This window comes from Stegostoma tigrinum, chromosome 26, assembly GCF_030684315.1.
Source record: "Stegostoma tigrinum isolate sSteTig4 chromosome 26, sSteTig4.hap1, whole genome shotgun sequence".
NCBI classification, from domain to species: Eukaryota; Metazoa; Chordata; class Chondrichthyes; order Orectolobiformes; family Stegostomatidae; genus Stegostoma; species Stegostoma tigrinum.
The window spans coordinates 25,954,182-25,977,849 of record NC_081379.1 but is presented as its reverse complement, the minus strand read 5'-3'; the positions used below and the strand labels follow the sequence as shown (position 1 = coordinate 25,977,849).

The 23,668-nt window shown below is 39.8% G+C and overlaps 1 protein-coding gene across 4 annotated transcripts in view; it reads left to right on the top strand.

Annotated features, from left to right (window-relative positions):
* LOC125464015 (CAP-Gly domain-containing linker protein 1-like) overlaps positions 1–23,668 on the top strand; it is a 146,652-nt gene that overhangs the window by 15,627 nt on the left and 107,357 nt on the right. For all 4 annotated transcript variants that reach the window (XM_059655062.1, XM_059655060.1, XM_059655059.1 and 1 more), the window contains exons 2-3: positions 12,699–12,891; positions 20,242–20,798. In XM_059655062.1, the coding sequence (XP_059511045.1) occupies positions 12,795–12,891; positions 20,242–20,798 (654 nt within the window). In that variant the 5' untranslated portion in view covers positions 12,699–12,794. The remainder of the gene's footprint in view (positions 1–12,698; positions 12,892–20,241; positions 20,799–23,668) is intronic.

Below are 23,668 nucleotides of genomic sequence, written 5' to 3'. Positions count from 1 at the left end.
GGTGTAATTGAGGACACAGTACAGAGGTTCATCCCAAAGAAAAGAGAGAATATCCAGGGTGGGATTAGACAGCCATGGCTGCCAAAGGAAGTCAGGAAATGTATCAAAGAAAAAGAGACAGCCTATAAAATGGCCAAGAGCACCGGGAAATCAGAAGATTGGGAAGGCTACGAAAACAAAGAGGATAACAGAGAGAAATAAGAAAGGAGAGGATCAAATATGAAGGTAGGGTAGCCAGTAATATTAGAAATGATAGTAAAAGTTTCTTTCAATACATAAGAAACAAATGAGAGGCAAAAGTAGACATTGGGCCACTCCAAATTGATGCTGGAAGGCTAGTGATGGGAGATAAGGAAATAGCTGAAGAACTTAAGTACTTTGCGTCACTCTTCACAGTGGAAGACATGAGTAGTATCCCAACAAGTAAGGAGAGTCGGGGGCAGAGTTGAGTATGGTAGGCATTACAAAAGAGAAAGTGCTAGAAAAGCTAAAAGGTCTAAAAATTGATAAATCTCCTGGCCCCGATGGGCTACACCCTAGAGTTCTGAGGGAGGTGGCTGAGGAAATAGCGGAGGCTTTGGTTGTGATCTTTCAAAAGTCACTGGAGTCTGGGAAAGCCCCAGATGATTGGAAAATTGCTATTGTGACCCCCCCCCCCCCCAGTTTTAAGAAAGGATCAAGGCAAAAGATGGAAAATTATAGGCCGATTAGCCTAACCTCGGTTGTTGGTAAAATTTTAGAATCCATTGTTAAGGATGAGCTTTCTAAATTTTTGGAAGTGCAGAGGCAGGTTAGAACAAGTCAGCATGGATTTAGTAAGGGGAGGTTGTGCCTGACAAACCTGTTTAGAATCCTTTGAAGAGGTAACAAGTAGGTTAGACCAGGGAAACCCAGTGGATGTTATCTATCTAGACTTCCAAAAGGCTTTTTGATAAGGTGCCTCATGGGAGGCTGCTGAGTAAGGTGAGGGCCCATGGTATACAAGGTGAGCTACTGGCTTGGATTGAGGATTGGCTGTCTGACAGAAGGCAGAGAGTTGGGATAAAAGGTACTTTTTCGGGGTGACAATTGGTGTCCCGCAGGGTTCAGTGTTGGGGCTGCAGCTGTTCACTTTAATATATTAATGATCTGGATGAAGGGACTGGGGGCATTCTGGGGAAGTTTGCTGATGATACAAAGATAGTTGGACAGGCAGGTAGTACTGAGGAGGTGGGGAGGCTGCAGAAAGATTTAGACAGTTTAGGAGAGTGGTCCAGGAAATGGCTGATGAAATTCAACGTGAGCAAATGCGAGGATTTGCACTTTGGAAAAAAGAATCCAGGCATGGACTATTTTCTAAACGGTGAGAAAATTCATGAAGCAGAAGTACAAAGGGATCTAGGAGTGTTGGTCCAGGATTCTCTAAAGGTTAACTTGCAGGTAGAGTCCGTAATTAAGAAAGCGAATGTAATGTTATTGTTTATCTCAAGAGGGTTGGAATATAAAAGCAGCGATGTGCTTCTGAGACTTTATAAAGCTCTAGTTAGGCCCCATTTAGAATACTGTGTCCAGTTTTGGGCCCCACACCTCAGGAAGGACATACTGGCGCTGGAGCGTGTCCAGCAGAGATTCACATGGATGATCCCTGGAATGGTAGGTTTAACGTATGATGAACGGCTAAGGATCCTGGGATTGTACTCGTTAGAGTTTAGAAGGTTGAGGGGAGATCTAATAGAAACTTACAAGATAATGTATAGCTTAGAAAGGGTGGACGCTAGGAAGTTGTTTCTGTTAGGCGGAGAGACTAGGACCCATGGGCACAGCCTTAGAATTAGATTGGGTCAATTTAAAACAGAAATGAGGAGACATTTCTTCAGCCAGAGAGTGGTGAACCTGTGGAATTCATTGCCACGAAGTGCAGTGGAGGCCGGGACGTTAAATGCCTTCAAGGCAGAGATTGATAAATTCTTGATCTCACAAGGAATCAAGGGCTATGGGGAGAGTGCACGCAAGTGGAGTTGAAATGCCCATCAGCCATGATTTAAATGGCGGAGTGGACTCGAAGGCCATTCGGCCCATACTTCCATTCCTATGTCTTATGGTCTTATAGGTAGGCAGTGTAATAGAGGCACAAGTAGGTAAATTTTGTGTTTCGGGGGGGAATGGGGTCAGAAGCTCAGCATGGATGCAAATTGGATTGTGAACAGTTTGATTCACACCAAGATAATGACAGAGGACAGGGATGAAATTGGCAAGAGCACAGTATTTGTAAAAGGAATTGATGTTGATAGTTTTTGTGTTTGCATTTGTTTACTGAAGGAAATGACAACTGACTGAGGATTGTCAAATGGTTGAATTGACAGGGTAGGGATAGTTAAGAGATAAACCTGGACGTTGTTAGTGTACATGTAGAAGCTGACTTTGTTTTGGATCAAAGAATAGCTTAGAAATGAAAGAGGTGGGAGCTGATCGTGGATTCATGATGGACTTCAAAGGTAATTACCTGGGGTCAGGGAGACAGATAATTCCTAGTGATATACCAACTATAATTGTACCAGTAAAACTGGAGCCATTGGAAAGGAATGGCGTGGTAAGCTGTGTCAAAAACCAAAAGTTGAGAAGAACATTCTCAACAACCACAGGATGTGATTTGTAACTTGTTGCTTTTGGACTTTCAGTCCTTTGGTAGGTTAGAAAACCCAGTAAGAGAGATTTATGTATGGATTTGTGAAGATGGACATGAACTTCAGGCAGGTGATTGAAGGGCAGTAGTTTGCAAGATTAGAGACATTGAACATGGCTGACAGGTGGCTCGAGTCAGTAGCTTTGAAATTGAGAGTGCATCTAGAGATAGAGAATTAGTTACACTGTCAAATATTGGTGAGGATGGGAGGGGAGTGAATGGTTTGTTAATTTAGAAGTAGAAGAATCAAGGAAGCAAGAGACAAGTCACCTGGGCAAGATAAATTTGAGGGCTTTGGGAAATAGTTGAAATCTCGAGGGGGGGGAAAAAAGACTGGGTTTTGAGCTAGATGGGACAGGGGAAGGTTTAGCCTGTTGGTCAAGGTAAAGTGGGGAGCAAGCAGTAGAGAACTAAATGAATGGTCTTAATATTGGTGTCATAGAAGTCCATTAATGACTCAAATGTGTTGGGATGGAGAAACAACTGATGTTTGGAAAAGCAGTTGGATTATCCTGGCTTGGTGGGTTTTAAGAGGAAAGTACAGGTTCAATTGTCCAGCGGATGTGATGTGTGTCAGAACCATCATAAATTGAGCTTCGGTTTACACAGTTTGAATTTGAAGAGCAAAGATATGGGATCCATAAAGAACATTGTTTGTATGGGAGAGATTAAAGGTTCTACTGGGAATAAGTCATCAAAATTGAAGGTGTAGAGCTGACAGAACAAGTTGAAAGCTGCAGGAATATTGTAGTGAGAGGACAGGGAGGCTGTAGGCCTGAAACGTCAGCTTTTGTGCTCCTGAGATGATGCTTGGGCTGCTGTGTTCATCCAGCTTCACACTTTGTTATATTGTAGTGACTTGAAGGTCAAAGACTGGATTTCCCAACAATTTCTGTTTTCGCTTCTGATGTCCAGCATCCTCAATTTTTGTGTGTCAAAGGCTACTTGGTTGGCAACTTGAATATACAATGGCAAATGTCTCCGGAGAATTTTGATTTGAAATAAACAGAAGTGGAGTTGGAAGGGCAGTCAATGGTTACCGGTGATGTGAGAAACACAAAAAATCGTTGCAGGTAATATACTCTGATTAAGTCCACTAGAGTAGAGAAGCCACACAAGATAGCAAAGTTTTGGCTATAGCTGTGAGTATTTTTCTGCAGAAGTGGATGAAAGAAGTTTTATCTGACTTGTAAGTGCAAAGGTGTGAGAGAACACTTTTTTTTAAAAATGGAGAGGGATGGAATGAGGTGTTCTCAGAGAATGGTACCAGAGATGAGATTTTGCGGCAGGGAATATAGTGCCACAATTTGATTGAGACAGAGGACAGAATATTACCTGACGCTGTTGCCCTCAGCAAGTAGTGCACCCATCTCTTGTGGAACACCTATTTGAATGGTTTTGTATGGGTGTCCGTTGGGTGAGTTTATATAACACCATAATAAACTCCTTTGCAAAGGGATGTGATATTTAATTTTGTCTCTGTTTACATCTGAGTAAGTATACCAAAGCACATTATGCTTTGAACTCCAGCAACAAGATTCAGAAAGACCTTTTGTTAACACATGAATAGTTTGCATCGGCATACCCTGAGGCCTGTTCTGACTTATACTACATGTGATGTAAGATGTAGTTTTCTTTGTTCTATGTAGCAGCTGTTTCGAATTCTGCAGTGATTTTTAACATAATTTTGCTGGGGACATAGTGACTTGAATCATTATATGTTTAACTTTGGGAAATGGTTTTGAATCTGACTCAGGATAGTGAGGGGTATTTTTCTTGGCCATAGCAGCAGCAAGAGTTACGTATCAAATGAATTCGTTTGAGTTATTGTAAATCTGGAATGTACATCTATTACTAACTGGACACCAACCTAGTAGGCCAGAGAAATATTAAAATGGCTGTAATGGGAGTTGTAACCACTTTGATTTTTTCTTAGTTGTTTCACTAGTAGATGTCATGTAGCAATACATGCAGAAAACGTTTTCTCTTGATAATAAAATGTGAGGCTGGATGAACACAGCAGGCCAAGCAGCATCTCAGGAGCACAAAAGCTGACGTTTCGGGCCTAGACCCTTCATCAGAGAGGGGGATGGGGGGAGGGAACTGGAATAAATAGGGAGAGAGGGGGAGGCGGACCGAAGATGGAGAGTAAAGAAGATAGGTGGAGAGGGTGTAGGTGGGGAGGTAGGGAGGGGATAGGTCAGTCCAGGGAAGACGGACAGGTCAAGGAGGTGGGATGAGGTTAGTAGGTAGCTGGGGGTTTTCTCTTGAAGCAGTTTGACCTGCCCATCTTTCAACTATAGAGAATTTTGATATTTGACATCAATATCCAAGAGGATATCCTTCAAAAAAGGGATGTATAACTTCATCTCCTTAATTTTTTAAAGACACCTGACTAATGTAAATTTGGAAGATCACGCCCTTCGCAAGTTGATGCTGACTGACTTTTTAATTACCTAATACTCACTCAATAATCAGTGTCTCATACTCAGTCACTATGTCCCTAATTGTACGTTCTGCTGTTCCAGAATGAATATCACCTTGATAGGCCTGGAGTTTTGTGTTTATCTCCACCCTCCATTATGTTTTTTTTAATAATGGAGTGCCTTTTGCTATTAAAAATCCAAAGCAATTTCTTAACTTTTTTAAACATTTCCTATTTTTAAATGTTAGTGTCCCTCCCCTATACAGTTTCAAAGGTGTCTGCACTGATTTCGTTGACAGTAGCAGCAACCCACACCCACTGGGTGTGTGTTTTCATTAAATTACTTGACTGTTGAAGTTTGGTTGTTGTTTAAGGATTACAGAGACTTTGTGACACTGTCATAATAGTTTGGCCTGTAATTTCTATTTGTCATTTTTTCTCATTATATGCATGAAAACACTGTCTTCATGTACACCCAAGAGTTCTTCGGACAATGGTGCAGTGTGTTAAGGAAATATTACCTTCAACCAAGTATCAGAAAATATGAGAACAAATGGTAGTAGCAGGTGCTGTGGTTGCATGTTGGGTGACTTCAAAAAATATAGCAAGATCATAATTTTAGTGAGATCACTTAATAAAATAGTTTTATCAAAGAGCTCAACATTTTCTTTAAGATTTGTCAAAGAACTGCATATATTATCAATTTTACTGTGAACATGTAATAAACAAAATTTTTGCTGAATACGTACTTCCTTTTCCAAATTTACTAACTTGTATAATTTGAGTGATTTATGAAGCAGGAGACTGATGTATGAGATGCTACCTCAACAATTCCGAGGATCCTTTGCGGATGCAAGATTCTGTTTCTCTTACTACTTTGTCAGACTTTGAATTGGGCTTGTCCAGATTTTGTTTCGTGACGAGGAATTGTGTAATTTGAAAATTACCAAAGGCATTTTGTGCTCAGTATTAATGTTAAGTAATATTCTAGGTATTCACATCAATTGTATAATTTGGCATGTTTGGTGAGAAGATTTGAAATTGCAATGTCATAGATCTGGTTTTACTGATGAAGTTTTGAAATTGCCAGGATTTATTTTTAAATGATGGTAGACAGAACATTTTTTGTCAATTCTGTTTAGATTCAATGTACTGCCAGCATTTTGTTGAAAGTATGTAGTTGGAGTGTAGATGACGCTTTTAAAATGTATTGCACGCCCTTTGTTGCTGTGAGAAAGCAATAATGAGATTTATTTTCTTAATTGAATTGCTTATATAGATGGTACTTCTAGAACAGTATTAGTGGCAACAACTTGAATTGTGAATTCAGTGTAAAGGTCTAATGTCTTTTGCAGCAGCATTAGCTAAATACAAAATACTAAGATTTTGACCACAGGGTGTTGATGGAAAATCTCCAAATTAGGAAGGTATATGACTTGGTGATGTTTGCTTTGGCATTGTTGCCTATGTCCTCCTTGACAATTGTAAAAAGAAGCTGGGTGGGCCCTTTCATGTTTCGTCTGTTGCTATAGTACGTTGCACATTGGGCACATTTACCATTGCTATTCACCAGTATTAAAAGATATAGGTAATGGATATGGGGCATTGATCAATCAAGTGAAATGTTTTACCTTTGAACTGTGTGGACCTTCAGTGTTGTTGTAGTTGTGCTGTTGAGATTACTAATAGGCATTCATTGCACGTGTGAATAAACATGGCATGTATTGGAGACTTTGGAAATTCAGGAGGGGAACCATTAGCAGTGTTTTGCATCTGACCAACTGTTGTAGCCGTTTTGTTGTTCTGTTAGTGTACAGCTTTTAGTCAATTGTTGCATTTTCAAGCTTGGACTTTTCCATTTTTGGAATGTTCATTGTATGACTTTTATGTGGTGATTGCATTGCTTTCCACTTGGCAATATAAGCTTGGAGGCTGGCTGTGTAATTGTGTGTTTTACGATCAGACAGGTTGCAAATGGAGCTGAAAACAGAAATTTTTGTTGAATAGCCATCCTGAAGAATCATTTGGTAAAAGAGGAATTGCAGCTAATCCTGATTTGAGACCATGCTCAAGTCATGCTGTCATCAACGCCAAAATAAAGACTGTTCTCTTTGGCAAAGTGAAGGTTGACTTTCAGGAGAGGCCTGTAAAATCATGAGGGATCTGGATAGACTAAGTAGTGCAAACCTTTATTGGTAAAAGAGTTAATTGCCTGAGGATACCAATTTAACTTGAATGGCAGATGAAGCAGTAATGATAGAAGAATAAATTTATTTTCTCAGTCAGTGATTAGGATCTGGAGTGCACTGCCTGAGAATATAATAGAACAGATTGATTGATTTGTTGCTGTCAAAAGAGAATGAGATTGTCATTATCTTCAGAAAATTTGCATGGTGCTGACAAGAAGATGGAGAAGTGACACCAGGTAAATTGCTCTTGCAGAAAGCCAGGTCTGACAGATCAGGCTTGATGCAGATAGAGAAAGAGTCTGCTTGCATATAAGGTCCGACTACAACTTCTACAATCTAACAAGACTGACAGTGAAGACAAAAACACATTGTGTCCTGATCAGGACACTGCTGTAGTCTGTGGATGTTGGCCTTATTGCTCACGTGAAAACTCTGCTGCAAAACCTTGTGGGATGTTCAAGTCTGCATGTCATGCACAGTTGCAAGCATGTCATGCAGGTCGTAAACGTTGTACCTGAGAGTTGTCTGGTGAAAGCGCGAAATGGTGATGCCTTCTATGGGCTCGTATTTATTCATGTGCTGACCAGTGGCTGCAACAGCTTGACAATAGTTGCCATTGCCAAAAGTGACAAACCAAAATTTGGCAACTACATGTGTCTTAATTAGTCACAGAATCATAAAATCTAAAGTATAGAAGGCAGCTATTTGGCCCATTGAGTCTGTACCAGCTCCAGAAAGAATGACTGACTCAGCTAGTCCCATTCTCCAATCCTATCTTCGTAGCCTTCTAAATACAAACTTTGAAATACTTATCCAACTCTCTCTTGATACTTCTTACGGAATCTGCCTCCACCACTCTCGCAGGCATTGCATTCCAAATTCTAACAACTCTCGAGTAAGAAGTTTCTCCTCGTCCCACTCCTTGCTGTCATGCTGACAACCTTGAAATTATGACCCATAGTTATCGACGACCAACTACTGCAAACCGAATATCCTCCTTTTACTCTGTCAAAATTGTTCATAATTTCAAACCCCTCCTTAAGGTCACTTCTTAACCTTCTCTGTTGCAAGGAGGGTAAGCCCAACTTCTCTAATCTTCCCTTGCATCTAAAATTCTTCATTCCTGGTATCATTCTAGTAAATATCCTTTGTACTTTCTCCAGGGCTTTAATGTCCTTGTTTAAGGTGCTCAGAACTGAACACAGTATTCCAAATGTGGTTTGACCAATGATTTGCAGAGTTGTAGGATCTCCTCCTTGCATTTACACTCTGCCTCTATTTATAAACGCAAGGAGACTGTCAGGCTTCTTAACAACTGTTTCAGCTTGTCTGGCCACCTTCCAAGAATTATGCATTTGAACTCCAAGGTTTGTCAGTTTCTGTACTCCCCCAGAGTTGTACCATTTCGCTTGTATTGTCTCTGTGTTTCCACCAAAATGCATTACCTCTCATTTCTGTATGTTGAAATTCATCTTTAAGGTGTCTGCCCATTTGGTCAACCTGCCAATATCTCTCTGAAGATGTTCAATGTCATCCTCACAATTTACTATTCTCCTTAGCTTAGTATCATCTGCAAGCCTAGAGATTTTGCCCTCAACACCCATCTACAAATCACTTGTATGACTCAAAAAGCAAGAATTCCAACATCGAACACTGGGGGACGCCACTTTCAACTCCTCTGAGAAATGCGCAGCTATACCAATCCCCCTGTTCCCTATCTTTTAGTCAATTCCTAATCCGTGCTGCCAAGGACCCTTCATTCCCAAGCATGTCAAATTTGGTAACCAGCCTGCCATTTGGCACTATTTTTAAATCTTCCTAAGAATCCAAATATACAACATCTGTAGTACTATCTACATCCACTGCTTGTGTCATCTCATCAAAGAACTCAATTAAGTTGGTCAAACATGACCTGCCTTTGACAAAAGCACGTTGTCTGACTGTCTAGTATTAACTTTTATTTTACACAGTGTGCACTTATTGAATATTATGGCCTCCATCAGATTCCCCAAATAAGCTAGCAGTTCTTTAGTTTTCTGGCATCATATAATGGCATCATATTTGCAATCCAGTACTGCCAGAGACTCATCCTTTGTTAAGAGATGCCTGAAAAATTTCTGTCAGTGGCTGTGAGATTTGCTATTTTACCTATCTTAGCAATCTTGGATGCATCCTGTTTGGGTCTTGGTGACTGCTCTGCCTGGAGTGCTGCCAGTCTTTATATCATCACTTCTTTATCTGTCACTGTAGTGCTTGGTTGTTCAACATCCTTATTTTCGACTGGGGCCGTTGTTACCATCTTCTAATTTGGTAAACATGGCATCAAAATATTCATTTAACACCTCTGCCATTTAATTTTGAAAACTTATATCAAATCTCCTCCTTTTGGCCTATTCATTTCCAAGGAAAACAATCCCAACTTCTCCAATCTCTTCTCATAACTGAAGCACCTCAATCCTGGAACCATTCTTGTAATGCTCTTTTACACTCATTCCCCCCATTGCATTCCCAACTTTCCTATAGTATAATGTCCTGAACTGTACACAGTACTCCAGCTGAGGTCTAATTGGGTCCTGTTGGGTTCTTCATAATCTCCCTCCTCTTGTACTTTCTGTCTCTATTTATGAAGCCTGGAATGCTCTCTACCTGTCCTGCCACCTTCAATTACTTATGCAAATATGCAGCAACCTCTGTCATTGTGCCCTGCGGTCTAGATAATTTGTGTGTCAAGGAAAAGTGAGGGTCCATTAACGACCCCTGGGGAAATCATCATATTCAGCCTTAAAAATAAAATTCCGCCAATTTTATATCCACATTTCTACTTCATCTTTTATTCCATGACCCATAACTTTCCTCAAGTATGTTGTGTTGCACTGTGAACCTTTCGGAGGTTCATGTGCACCACCTCAATGGCCTTTGCTTCATCATTCTTCTCTATTACTTTTTGCAAAAAAACTCCACCAACTTGGTCAGAGCTGACTTTTCTGAATAAGTCAGTATTTTTCCGTGTGATAAATAATTCTGTCTTGAGTACTTGTTTCTCACCTAAGACCACTAGGAATCATGGTGGCCCATAAGCCCACGCCTATTCTACAACAAACATTTACAAGGATCAAAGACCCATTCCCACAACATGCAGAACAAACGTGGTTTTGCAAAATGCCACGTAATGACTTACACAAACATTACATCGGATATACAAGAAGAAAACTAGCTATCAAAATACACGAACATCGGCTAGCAGCCAAATGACACGACGAACTCTCCTTAATATCGCTATATTCAGACAATGAAGGCCATCAATTTAACTGGGACAAGGTGACCATTGTAGTCCAAGCTAAATATAGACTCTCATGGAAATTCCTAGAGGCATCATTCTCCACTCATACTTCAATCAGCAAACATATAGAATTGGACCCCAAGTACAAACCCGTACAGAACAAAACCGGAAATGACAGTAACTCACCGTTACAGACTGGACAGTATAAATTCCAACTGGAGTAGAATAACATCACTTCGTTGGAGGCTCCATTGAGCATGTCACCTTGCATGATGATGAAACGTCCGAACAAAAACAAGCCAGCTCGGCGAATAAGTCAACCAATGGTGAATTTACACCAATAGGTCTGCTCCGGCTCTGTATGGTTCTTGGAAGACAATGGAGTTAATTTTGCAAATTGCAATTCTCTTTGGTGGCATAAGCATCAGCATAATTTACTAGTTTTGCTTTGGATTGCTAACCCAATCTTAACTGTGATTTCCAAAACTCTTAATAAAATTATGGCAATTAAACCAATCCAATTTGGCCGGCAAAAACTGAAAGAACTACAGATGCTGTAAATCAAGAACAAAAACAAAGTTGCTGGAAAAGCTCCAGCAGGTCTGGCAGTGTCTTTGAAGGATAAAACAGTTAACTTTTAGGGCCTGGTTACCCTCTGTTCTGAGGAAGGGTCACCAGACCCAAAACGTTAATTTTTTTTTCCTTCAAAGATGCTGCCAGACCTACTGAGCTTTTCCAGCAACTTTGTTTTTGCTCCAGTATGGTTGGTGGAAGTTTGTGTTGGGAATTAAATGTACAGTCTGCATTTTGGAGTTTATTGTTTAACCATACAAAGTATTTGTTTCTTTTAAACCGAGAAATGTAATTCTGAAGATTTTATTTCAAAGTCTTTAGTTTTCACTCTTCAGACTTTAGAGATATAAATTTGTATAAATAGTAGAGGTTACAGGATGCTAAAGTAGTTATGAAAGGAGGAGCAGAGGTTCTTTACAGGAGAATTGGGAGTCTGGAGGGAAACAGAAGATTAATTTTTTGTGAGGCTGATCTTCTCTCCTCTAAATATCCTACTTATTGGAACACTCTCAAGGTTTATATTTGAGTCAAAAGTTCCAGATTAAGTAGGATAGTTGGATGAAGAATAAGAGCAAAAGTTAATACCCACATAACATGAGTTTCTGTTATTCAGGTGATTTTCTTGGATGGAGGCTTGATGACAAAGTTGACAATTTAGGTTGCCTGTCTTGTGTTGGAATGTGAATGTCTCGTAACTGAAATCTAAGCATTTCATTTCTGATTGTTGGATGCAGTAATTTTGAAAGCACTGCAGGGGTGTGCTGAACTTGTATCTATCTGAACATTATTAGCTCCCTCATGCTTTCAGATAATTAATGTTTTGTGAATATTTTAATCTCATTTTGAAAGTGATACTGTATTTCATATGAATGCTGTGTTGCAAGGAACCTTGAACAAAAGATATGTTGATTCTTTGAGCAAGTCGCACCAATAGTATTTTCTCTTTCAGACGGTATTAATCACTGGTTGCTGTGGAGTGTGGTCATTAATAATACATGAGCTCTGAGGTTTAATCATATGTTACAGTCTTTGTTTTAAAAATGTGTAATTGCTAGTAACTGCCTTCTGTGTTTTAGGATAAAATGTTAGTCTGGTTATGGCAATGACATGTATAAAACGGGAATATAAGATGGGTCATGTGCTCATTTGCAGACAAAGACTGCACGCGCAGAATGGTTCAACAGATTTTTAAAATAACCCATTCATAAATTGGGTACTGATAGAAATTATAGTATTTCAGGCTGCTTTTCTGAATTAGTGAGAAATAGCAATTAAAAATTCTGAGATTGGAAGTTGTTAATAATAAAATCAGCTCGGGTTGGGGGGAAAAATGGTCATCTTTCAAGTGTTTCAGTCTCTTTGGGGTGAAAAAAGACAGGATGCAAGCTCGGTATAATAGGGGAGGACCTCATTGAAGAGTCATTCACAGGAGCTCAGGCATGTGTAAAAGAACATTGTGATTTGTCAGGAGGAAGCTGTTTTATGTACTGCTTCCTGCAACAATTCATTCAAATGTGTATTTCATGAGAGGTAAAATAGTTTTTTTCAATCCACAATATTATTTTTCAGATTTCAAGTGATACACAGGATTTAAAAGCAGTGCAGATGATTTGATGTTTGGCAAAAACTGTTTGAGACAAAGGCTGAAAGAAGCGAAGAGGAAGGATGAGTCTGCTAAAACCTAGTGGGCTGAAGGCTCCTAGCAAGATTGCCAAACCAGGGAGTACTGCAGTGAAGCAAGCTGCTTCTTCACAACCATCGAGTAAGTCATTGGAATCTCCTGTCTAGACTTTATGTATGTTGTAAATGCAAGCAAGATTACCATTTTAAATTTCTTTGTACACCATTATGCTTCAACTTAAATCTTGGAGCAGTGCCTCAATAAATTTATAGGGCAGAAGCAGGTAATGAAATTCATTGCACAGTCCTTACTACCATCTTTAGAAGGTCTGTTTGATTTTAAGCTTTGTGATTACATTGTGTTCTATAATAAAAATTTACAGTATGATACAATATTGATATTAACACTTCCATAGCTTGGTGAGTCAAAATTTCAAAGATTTTTCTGTCCTTTTGTCACGATTACAATGCTTTGCTTTGTTTATGGGCTTATTGTACACAATGAAGAACAGATCCAATTTATTCGGTGAGTTACCATAAAATTAGTTATGAAGTTATTTTTTCTAAAATTGTAGTGGAACAAATTTAATATTTTCTGTGTAGTGTATTTATAAATTATGTTCACATGTTTTAAGAGTGCTTTTGTTCTTTTAACAATGGCAGTATTCTAGTTAAGAACAATACTTAATGTCGCTCTCACTCTCCTGTAGGTTGATATTATGCTGTCACAAATAACATTTTTGAATTTGTACAATTAATTTCAAATGCAGACTTTTTGAGAGTGACTAGGAAAGACAAGGAGTACTTCTGTTGAAAGAAAAAGACAACATACAATTTTCAGAATATAGTGGAAGATGAATAAGTTGGACCTGCAGTGATTAAACCCTGGATGTAACCAGATTTGGTGAGGGAGAACCTGAGGGAGAGGCAATGACCTTTCGGTATTATTGCTGGACTGTTAATTCTGGGAACCTGTGTTCAAATCCCACCGTGGCAGATTGTGGAATTTGAATTCAATAAAAATGTGAAATTAAGAATCTAATGATGACCATGAAATCAGTGATTGTTACAAAAAACCCATCTGGTTCACTAATGTACTTTCGGGAAGGAAACCGCCTTACCCATGTCCATAGTTCTGAGGAAGGGTCATGAGACCCGAAATGTTAACTCTGTTTTCTCCTTTACAGATGCTGCCAGACCTGCTGAGCTTTTCCAGCAACTTTGTTTTTGTTCCCCATATCTGGTCTGGCCTGTATCTGACTGCAGATCCGTGGCAATGTGGTTGACTCTTTAACTGCCCTCTGGGATGGATGCCTAGCCAGTGACACATGAACTAATTAAAAAAAACTGATTGGAGATGGGAAGGAATGGACACTAGATTACTTAGGAATAACTGAAGAGTCATAGTTTTTATTTTAGAGATTTTTGTATGGTGGACTACTTTTAAAAACTTTCCATGTTTTCAATTTAAAATTTCAATAATTCCAATCAACTTCTGATCATGCATTATAAGCTGTTTCAAGATGTTTGCATAAAGCATCATTATCTTCAAATGCTGCTTTGCTGCTTTGTGCTGTTAGCTGTTCATTAAATCTTTTTAAAAAAGTTTCCGTGTAGATGTTTTCTGCCTTCTGCCTTTGTGCTCTTCTCCTTTGTAACAAGTTTGAAACAAAAATAGAAATACTGGCAAAGCTCATCAGATCCGGCAGCATCTGTGATCAGAAGTCCGTTAAAGTTTCAGGTTGAGAGAGCCTTCCTCAGAACTGCCTCAGAATGGTAGCTAGGAAAATGTTGGTATTTATGCAGAATACAGGGGAGGGAGAGGGGATAAGGAGTGAACGATGGGCGGGGCTAGGGCCCAAAGAGAAACAAGAACAGTTGGATAGACAAAGGAGTGGATAATGATCTGGCTAGGACGGTGAATATCTATTAATGGAGATGGTTATTAGCTAACAATGGGTGTGTTCAATAGTAGACTAATGTGAATACAAGGCCTCGCAGTGAAGTTAAAATTGTATCAGAGATAATGGGAACTGCAGATGCTGGAGAATCTGAGATAACGAAGTGTGGAGCTGGGTGAGCACATCACCTACGCTCAGTTCGCAATAAACAATTGCACCTCCCAGTCACGAACCATTTCAACTCTCCCTCCCATTCCTTAGATGACATGTCCGTCCTGGGCCTTCTGCAGTGCCATAATGATGCCACCGTAGGCTGCAGGAACAGCAGCTCATATTCTGCTTGGGAACCCTGCAGCCCAGTGGTGTCAATGTGGATTTCACCAGCTTCAAAATCTCCCCTCCCTCCACTGCATCCCAAAGCCAGCCAGCTCGCGCACACCGCCCCCCCCCCCCCACTAACCTGTTCTTCCTCTCACCTATCCCCTCCTCCCACCTCAAGCCGCACCTCCATTTCCTACCTACTAACTTCATCCCGCCCCCTTGACCTGTCTGTCCTCCCCACCACCCCCCATACTCTCCTTTCCACCTATCTTCTCCTCTATCCATCTTCGATCCACCTCCCCCCTCTCCCTATTGATTTCAGAACTCTCTCCCCCTTCCGCTTTTCTGATGAAGGGTCGAGGCCCGAAACGTCAGCTTTTGTGCTCCCAAGATCCTGCGTGGCCTGCTGTGCTGTACTTTGCAGATGTTGGAGAATCCGAGATAACAAAGTGTGGAGCTGGATGAACACAGGCCGAGCAGCATCTTAGGAGCACAAAAGCTGACATTTCGGGCCTCAACCCTTCATCAGAAAAGGGGGAGGGGGAGAGGGTTTTGAAATGAATAGGGAGAGAGGGGGAGGTGGATCAAAGATAGATAGAGGAGAGGAGGTGGGGATGGAGCCAGTAAAGGTGGGTGTAGGTGGGGAGGGGATATGTCAGTCTAGGGAGGATGGATAGGTCAAGGGGGTGGGATGAGGTTAGTAGGAAGGAAATAGGGTAGGGCTTGAGGTGGGAGGAGGGGATAGGTGAGAGGAAGAACAGGTTAGGGAGGCGGAGATGAGGTGGGCTATTGTGTGGGGTTGGGTGTAAGGTTACAAACAGTCTCCGTTAATAGCTATTCACCCTCCTAACCAGATCATTATCTGCTCCTTTGTCCAACTGTTCTTTTCTCTTTTTGGGCCTTCTCCCCACTTATCATTCACTCCTTACCCCCTACCCCCACTCTATCTTCCACATATAAACTGACATTTTTCTAGCTGCTGTCAGTTCTGAGAAAGGGTCACTTGACCTGAATTGTTAAAACTGATTTCTCTCCACAGATGCTGCCAGATTTGCTGAACTTTTCCAGCAATTTCTATTTTTTTCTAATGTATAGCATCCCCAGTGCTTTTGGTTTTTATAACCAGCTTTTCCTTTTGTCCTATTCTTCAACTTACCTTTTCCTGAAAGCTGCATGCTTTATCAAAAATGTTTTTTAAAAAATAAGCTAGAAAACTTGACGCAAAGGCAGGAAGAAGATAACATTTTTCAAAAAATTGTTATGAGAAAGGACAAACTATACAATTTGGGTTCTGGCAGCACCATCACTTCCCCGTTCGCCTTCACTGTTTCCTATGTTGTTTTCCATGCCTATTATGTGTTGATTTTTGAGTTTGGAGCTGGGAATATTTGTTGAACAAAAGTTGGTAATGAAGAAAGGAAAACAATAAAGATCTAGTGATTGCACTAAAAAGATAACCTTGCATGTGTATAAATCCAGAGCTTCCAAGCCATCACCAAATAATGATGCAGAGCTGTCAAATGTATAACTGGCTCATGGAGATTAGGAGGATACCAGATTCAGTCTTTGGTTTGACTTGAGTTAGCAGATCTCAATTGTAATGATATTGGGATGCAATAATTAATCCTTTCCAGCTGGTGAAAGGTGAATAAGAGAGTGAATCAAGGTCAGCGATATCAAATGTTTACTCCAATTGTTTACTGTCACTTCAATTGTTTACTGTCTGAGATATTTTGCTCCCTCCTTCAGTACAGGAGTTTCAACCTCACCAAAGGCTCCCCTCACCCGTGAACCAGTTTGCTCCCTCAGAGACATCTCAATCCATACTATAACACCAGCTTGTAACATAATTTGATGCTTTTTAGATGCCTGAGAGTATATTGTACTTCTTTTGGCTGAGATTTAAACTGGAGATTTACCTGCTGGTTCAAGTTGATATTACAGACCCACAAATCTATTCAAAGAATAGGGAATATCATAAGTGTTAGAGCCAATATTATTGCCTAAACCAGGGGCACTGATTAAAAAGGCAGATTAATCCTAATATTTAGCTCAGATCTGTTTGTGGGTGTTGGTATTGAATATTTCTTTGCATAACAAGCATCGCACACTCAAAGTAATATGTCAAACATTTTGAAATATCTGAATATGAAAAGTTGCAATGTAAATATTTGCTTAAGGTTCTGCATGGCAGACTAGTTAGTAAGATAGGATCGCTTTGAATAGCTATTTGGTTACAGAACTGGCTCAAATATAGAAGACAGGGTGGTAGTGGAGGGTGGCTTTTCAGACTGGAGGCCTATAACCAGCAATGTGCCACAGAATCAGTAGTGGGACCACTGCTTTTCATAATTTATATAAAAAGATTTGGATGCGAATATAGGAGGTCTGGTTAGTAACATAGAACATTACAGCACAGTACAGGCCTTCGGCCCTCAATGTTGTGTCGACCGGTCATACCGATCTGAAGCCCATCTAACCTACACTATTCCATGTACGTCCATATGCTTGTCCAATGACGACGTAAATGTACCTAAAGTTGGCGAATCTACTACCGTTGCAGGCAAAGCATTCCATTCCCTTACTACTCTGAGCAAAGAAACTACCTCTGACATCTGTCCTATATCTTTCACCCCTCAATTTAAAGCTATGCCCCCTCGTGCTCGCCGTCACTATCCTAGGAAAAAGGCTCTCCCTATTCACCCTATCTAACCCTCTGATTATTTTATATGTTTCAATTAAGTCACCTCTCAACCACCTTCTCTCCAATGAAAACAGCCTCAAGTCCCTCAGCCTTTCCTCATAAGACCTTCCCTCCATACCAGGCAACATCCTAGTGAATCTCCTCTGCACCCTTTCCAAAGCTTCCACATCCTTCTTATAATGCAGTGACCAGAACTGTACACAATACTCCAAGTGCGGCCGCACCAGAGTTTTGTACGGCAGTAGCATAACCTCTCGGTTCCGGATCTTGATAAGTTTGCAATTAACACCAAAAATTGGAGATACTCTGGACAAATTCACTTAGGATATCTAGTTGGCGTGGATAAATTTGACTGAAGAGTCTGTTTCATGCTGTACATCTGTAAGATTAAGTCCCACACTATCTTGATTTGGAACGATAGTATAAAAATGGGCTTCCAAGTTATACTGAGATTGTCATCAATTTTACCAAACTTGATATTAAATACTAGTTGCATCTATAGCTGAAAATCTTACATTTAAGAATTATTTTCAGTCAGTAACAGGGACACTGATAAAAAGACAGATTAATCCTGACATTCGCTCAAACTTGTTTTGTGGGTTTTGGTATAGAATATTTCTTTGCATCATCAGTGTTACAATAGAAATTAGCATTACTACGCACACTTATCACTGCTTGAATTTGGTAATGTGTCTGACAATTTTGATAAATATTTTTCAATACCTGCATTTCATTTCACGTCTCAAATCCATTGTTATAATCCAGTAGACCCAATAATTTTTTTAAGAGGTGAGTTCTTGTGTTTGACTCACATGATTTCATGACAAGATTTCAAGTTTTAAGACTGGCTGTTTCAAACAACTCAAATCAATACTGACTAAGCATTACTTAGTAGGCAACTAATAGACTAAACTACAGAAAAGGTCTTTACTATTAACAAGTCAATGGAAAAGACAACATCAAGTTTACGCTATGCTATCGGCAGAAATGTAGTTTTCTGGTTAAAGTCCCAAGCACCTCCCATCTTTAACAGAATCTCCTCTTCCTGCACCACCTATGTGATTCTTCCAAAGTGTTTTTTAACAAATTGTCTTTTAGTCAGGCTTTTAGAATGGATTTCCAGTAATAATGTACCTTCACTGATTTTGTGATCTTTAGCTCTTCACAAGCCTTGTTTCTTCAAACGAGGAATTTGTCCTCACTACTTTTGCTTGGTGTAGCAGCACCTTCTGTGTGGGTTGTCTTCCCCTAAATCTGTGTGACTGATTCCAAGGTTTTGAGAATCTGACCAGTATGGTTGTCTGTTCCTTGTGTTTAGGTGTTAAATCTTGCCTCTGACTTTTAATAAATTTGAGTTTGAACCTCTGTAGTAAGCAGGACACAAAGATTTCAATCCAGGCATATTCTGTCAGAGGTCATTATGCCCCGTCCAACAACTATTCATTAAACCTTAAATAAAACAGTTTAAAACATTAACGTCTTATCAAGTCCAATGTTTGTAACAAGTCCCAACGAACTTTAGAGCCAATGAATTGCAGTTGAAGTATCATCCAGTTGTAAGCAAATGTGGTGGCTAATCTCTGCATAGCAAGATTGCAGAAATAGTACAAGAGTTGAATGTATGGTCAGTTGTTTTAATGATTTTGGTGCAGGGATTCGTACTGGTATTTTCATGGGATCAGTTGTATCTTGATAGGCAGGTGAAACTTCAGTTAATGTCAGAAAGGCCACTTAAGTAATGCAGTTATCAAAAGTCCGCATAGTGGAATTCCCTTCTGCAAATCTAACATCGTCTGAGACCATCCTTAAGAACCATTTTGTTGACTGAATTACTTACAACATGATTTTAGGTCTATATCTGTTTTTGGTATGCTTCTCGATGTGTTGAATTCACAACTTTCTGACTGCAAGGGGTGCTTCTAATCAGCTGATTAGATCACTCTATACAGTAATTAATTTGAAAACTAATATTTGGCTTTTTGAATTCTGTAATCTGAAAACAGTTTTGACTTTGCAGACTTGTGTTTTGATGTTTCCAATTGTTTTTCTTTTTGAGAAGACCTCTCCAGCGTCATTGTAACCATATTCCACTATCTATCTAACATAGAAGGTCTGTTGAACTTTATTGAACATTCTTGAGTATAGAATAATGAATTAGGTTTCATTACAGATAGTGTTATCTTGAAAAGCAAAATTTTTTGTTTTATTCACGGTCTATTGCTCTCAATCAAGATGGTAGTTAGGTGAATTCAATTTGACTCACCAGCTCGGAGTTATGAATGGAAGAGTTTCCAGAATTTCTGATCCCCATCACCATATAACAAACCTTGCTGGGTAATGCATATGAGGGTATGATTGGAGTTAACTGTGTTGCCTGCCACATAGTATTAGTCAGCAACCACAACTAAATAGTTACATGAATAGGTGATTCATGCCTAGATCTGACCCCCAACAAATGATTGAGAGGAGAATGGAGAAAGTTCATGAGATAAACACAATGTAATACATTGAAGTTATCTTTTCAAATATTTAATTTTTTTTCTATTAATATTTGTTACTGCTACAGCAAAAACTTCACCAGGTGAGAAGTCATCAAGTACATCCAATGCAGAGGCACAGGAAGAATTTGTGGATGACTTTAGAATTGGGGAGCGCATCTGGGTAAATGGTAGCAAACCTGGATTCATCCAGTTTCTCGGTGAGAGTCAATTTGCTCCAGGCCAGTGGGCTGGAATTGTTTTGGATGAACCAATTGGTAAAAATGATGGTTCAGTTGCTGGGGTTAGATATTTCCAATGTGAGCCATTGCGTGGAATATTTACAAGACCGTCAAAACTGTCTCGAAGCCCACTGACTGGTGAAGCTAATGGTTCACAGACACGTGCAGCATCTGTTTCCAGAGCCACTTCACCAACCTCTACTTCAGCCAGTGTTGCGACTGCTTCATCGACACCAACTGCACAAAAAGTGGCATTAGACGCATCAGGTGCAACTCAGGAACCAGCAACCCCTTCAACCATGACCAATCTCTTAAAAACAGCAAGTGAATCTGTATCAAACCTCTCAGAAGCTGGCTCAGTCAAGAAGGGAGAACGTGAATTGAAGATTGGAGACCGGGTCCTGGTAGGTTTGTTAACTTTTTTTTAAACTTCATGTTGAGGTGCAGTGGTTAGATATAGATGTTTTCACACATTAAAGATAAAGAGATGAAACAGAATGAGTAATTAAATTGTTGGTAAACTCTGCCTCGCCCTTCAATACTTTGAAAGCTAACCCTGGTCTTCTGGATCCTAAGCCCGTGGCCCAAACTATGGAATTCTGTTGGTGTTCAGAAACTTCCAACTGTAATCCCAATGCTCCTTGATCTTAGGACTAACCTCAATGGTCCCATTTCCTTTAATACAGTCTTCCATTTTCTCCCAGGTATCAGAACACTCGTCATAATCTAGATCTTGTGATTGTCCTAGTATTTATGGAAGCCTCATCTCAGTGCTCTTGAACCTCAACATACCAGGCACCCTCAGGCCCTATCTTGCTTTTGTCATACTGTTGAGAGCACTACCAATGAGCCTAGAACTAGCCCCAGTGTTCACTTTGATTCTTTGTACAAGACCTTTCTATTTGTCATTTTAGAAATACAGCCATATAATAACAATTTTTTCATTTTCCGAGTTCTTTAAGACTACATACAAAATGTGTTTGCAATGTGGACAGTCCAAGTGAATATTGAGCAAGGAAAGTTGAACACAGCTTATAATTCCTAGTGCTACTAGGACAAGCATGGTAATAAGGCTAGCTAAATTATTTTTAATGTTGAATCATCCCAGGTGCAATAAATTGAATAGTCTCTTGGATTGTAATCCTTCAAAATGTGATTTAGATGTATTAAACCACACCTGTTAAATTTCATCTGTCACATGTCTGCCCGTTCTTTCAAGTACTCATTTTCTGTAATTTCTAATTGCTTGTTTCACTTTAATGCCAGTAGTATAACCAAGCAGGCAGAAAGGCGATGCAATGTTTAACTTACTCAACATGTTAAAATTTAATGGCATTGTTCCAGTATGTTATTAGCTCATGGTTATTCCTGGCACTTTCAATTGTCTTGTTTCTTGATTAGAGCTGTAACACTATGTTCAGTTTCAACAAACTATGCAGTAGTGTATTAAATATTGCTTTATTGTAGTGTATCTATAATAAGTGACCTAACAATTTAAAAATGGAAGCTATCTTTTCCACGCCTAAAAATATGATAACTTTGTATTGATCAAACAACTTTTAGGTTCACATTATAGCAATCGGGCATAAGTTACTGATAGAATGTTCTTGGATGAAATTTAATCATGTACAATAATCCAGTTTGGGTATTTTGGCAACTGCTTTGGAAATGTCTGCTAAATGCCAACAGTATCTCGATGAGTCAGCCCTGATGAACTAGTTACTACTGTAGGTCACTTACGTGGAGCAGTTTGTTTTGCTGTAGTTCTGTTTGTAATCTAAGATTGCCTCTAGCTCTCCTAAAGGGGTTGTGAAGAGACTTTTCTTTCAAACAAACATTGAAACCGTAATTGATAATTATGGATATTTCACAATCCGTGGAAAAGGCTGGAGATGTTGGTGTGTGTGTTTGCTGAGCTGGGGAGGTTTGATAGCAGACATATCATCCCGTCACTGGGTGACACCCTCAATGCTGTGGCACCTCCTGTGAAGTGCTGTTGTCTTGTGCCAGTTTGAATTTATATGGTCTGGTTTTTTTTTTGCTGCTTCCAGTAAGTGCTGGTTTCAGTTGGCCGTTGTAATGGTCGGTGTTGTCAGGTTTAATTCATTGTGTTTGTCGATGGAGTCCACAGATGAACGCCAAGCTTCCAAGAATTCCCTGGCTGTCCTCGGTCTAGCATGTCCTATGATATCGGTGTTGTCCTAGTTGAAAGTGTGGTTTTTCTCGTCTGCGTATTGAAACCAAGGACATCTGGTTGTGTTGTTTGGTTGCTAGCGGTCTCTGCGTGGCACAAAACATTGTGGAACAAACAGGCAGACAACTGGCAACACGCATTCATGAGCACCAGCTAGCAACTAAACAACACGACCAGATGTCCTTGGTTTCAATACACACAGATGAGAAAAACCAAACTTGCAACTGGGACAACTCAACACTACTATCAGAGGACAGCCAGGGAATTCTTGGAAGCTTGGCATTCATCCATGGACTCCATCGACGAACACATTGGATTAAACCTGATAACACCGACCATTACAACGCACAACTGAAACCTGCACGTACTGGAAGCAGTAGAAAACCAGACCGCATAAATTCGAACTGGCAGAAGACAACAGCACTTCACAGGAGGTGCCACAGCACTGATGATATCACCTAGTGAGGGGACAAAATGTCTGCTATTAAATCTCCCCAGCTCGGCCAACTCTCGAGCTACAAGGCTTTACTCAAACACTGAACAAGGTAAAGTTTGTCTGATGTTGCTATTTTATTTGACATCAAGGAAATTCATTAATATTGTACTCCCTTCTACCCCCATCCGCTACCCCCCCCCAACCCCAATCCTTCCTCCATCTCAAGTCTCCTGGCATTTTAATACTGAATATTTTAATTTTTTGACAAAAGTTGTCGTAATATCTCAAACTGCTACATAGAAGTGAGAAGTAGTCAGTTTCCTAATAGCTAATGTGGCAATAGAACATGAAACTATAATTTGTAGGTTTTGCAAGCTGTAGAAGACTTGGTTTAATCCAAGCTTGAAGTTGAGAGTAATCAAAATCAAGAACGATGTGTATTGCATACAAGTGTAACATTATGTTTAATTTCTATCTGATCTTGTATTAGCTGTTAGCATCCATTGTCTAAGATTGCTGGATAGCAACAGTAGTGGTGATGTTGGCTGATTTTGTTTTCTCTTATTTGTTTGGAAACACTGAGAGCATATGTTTACGACTATGTTTAGTAAAGACCAGAAACTGAACATACGACATCTCTTCTG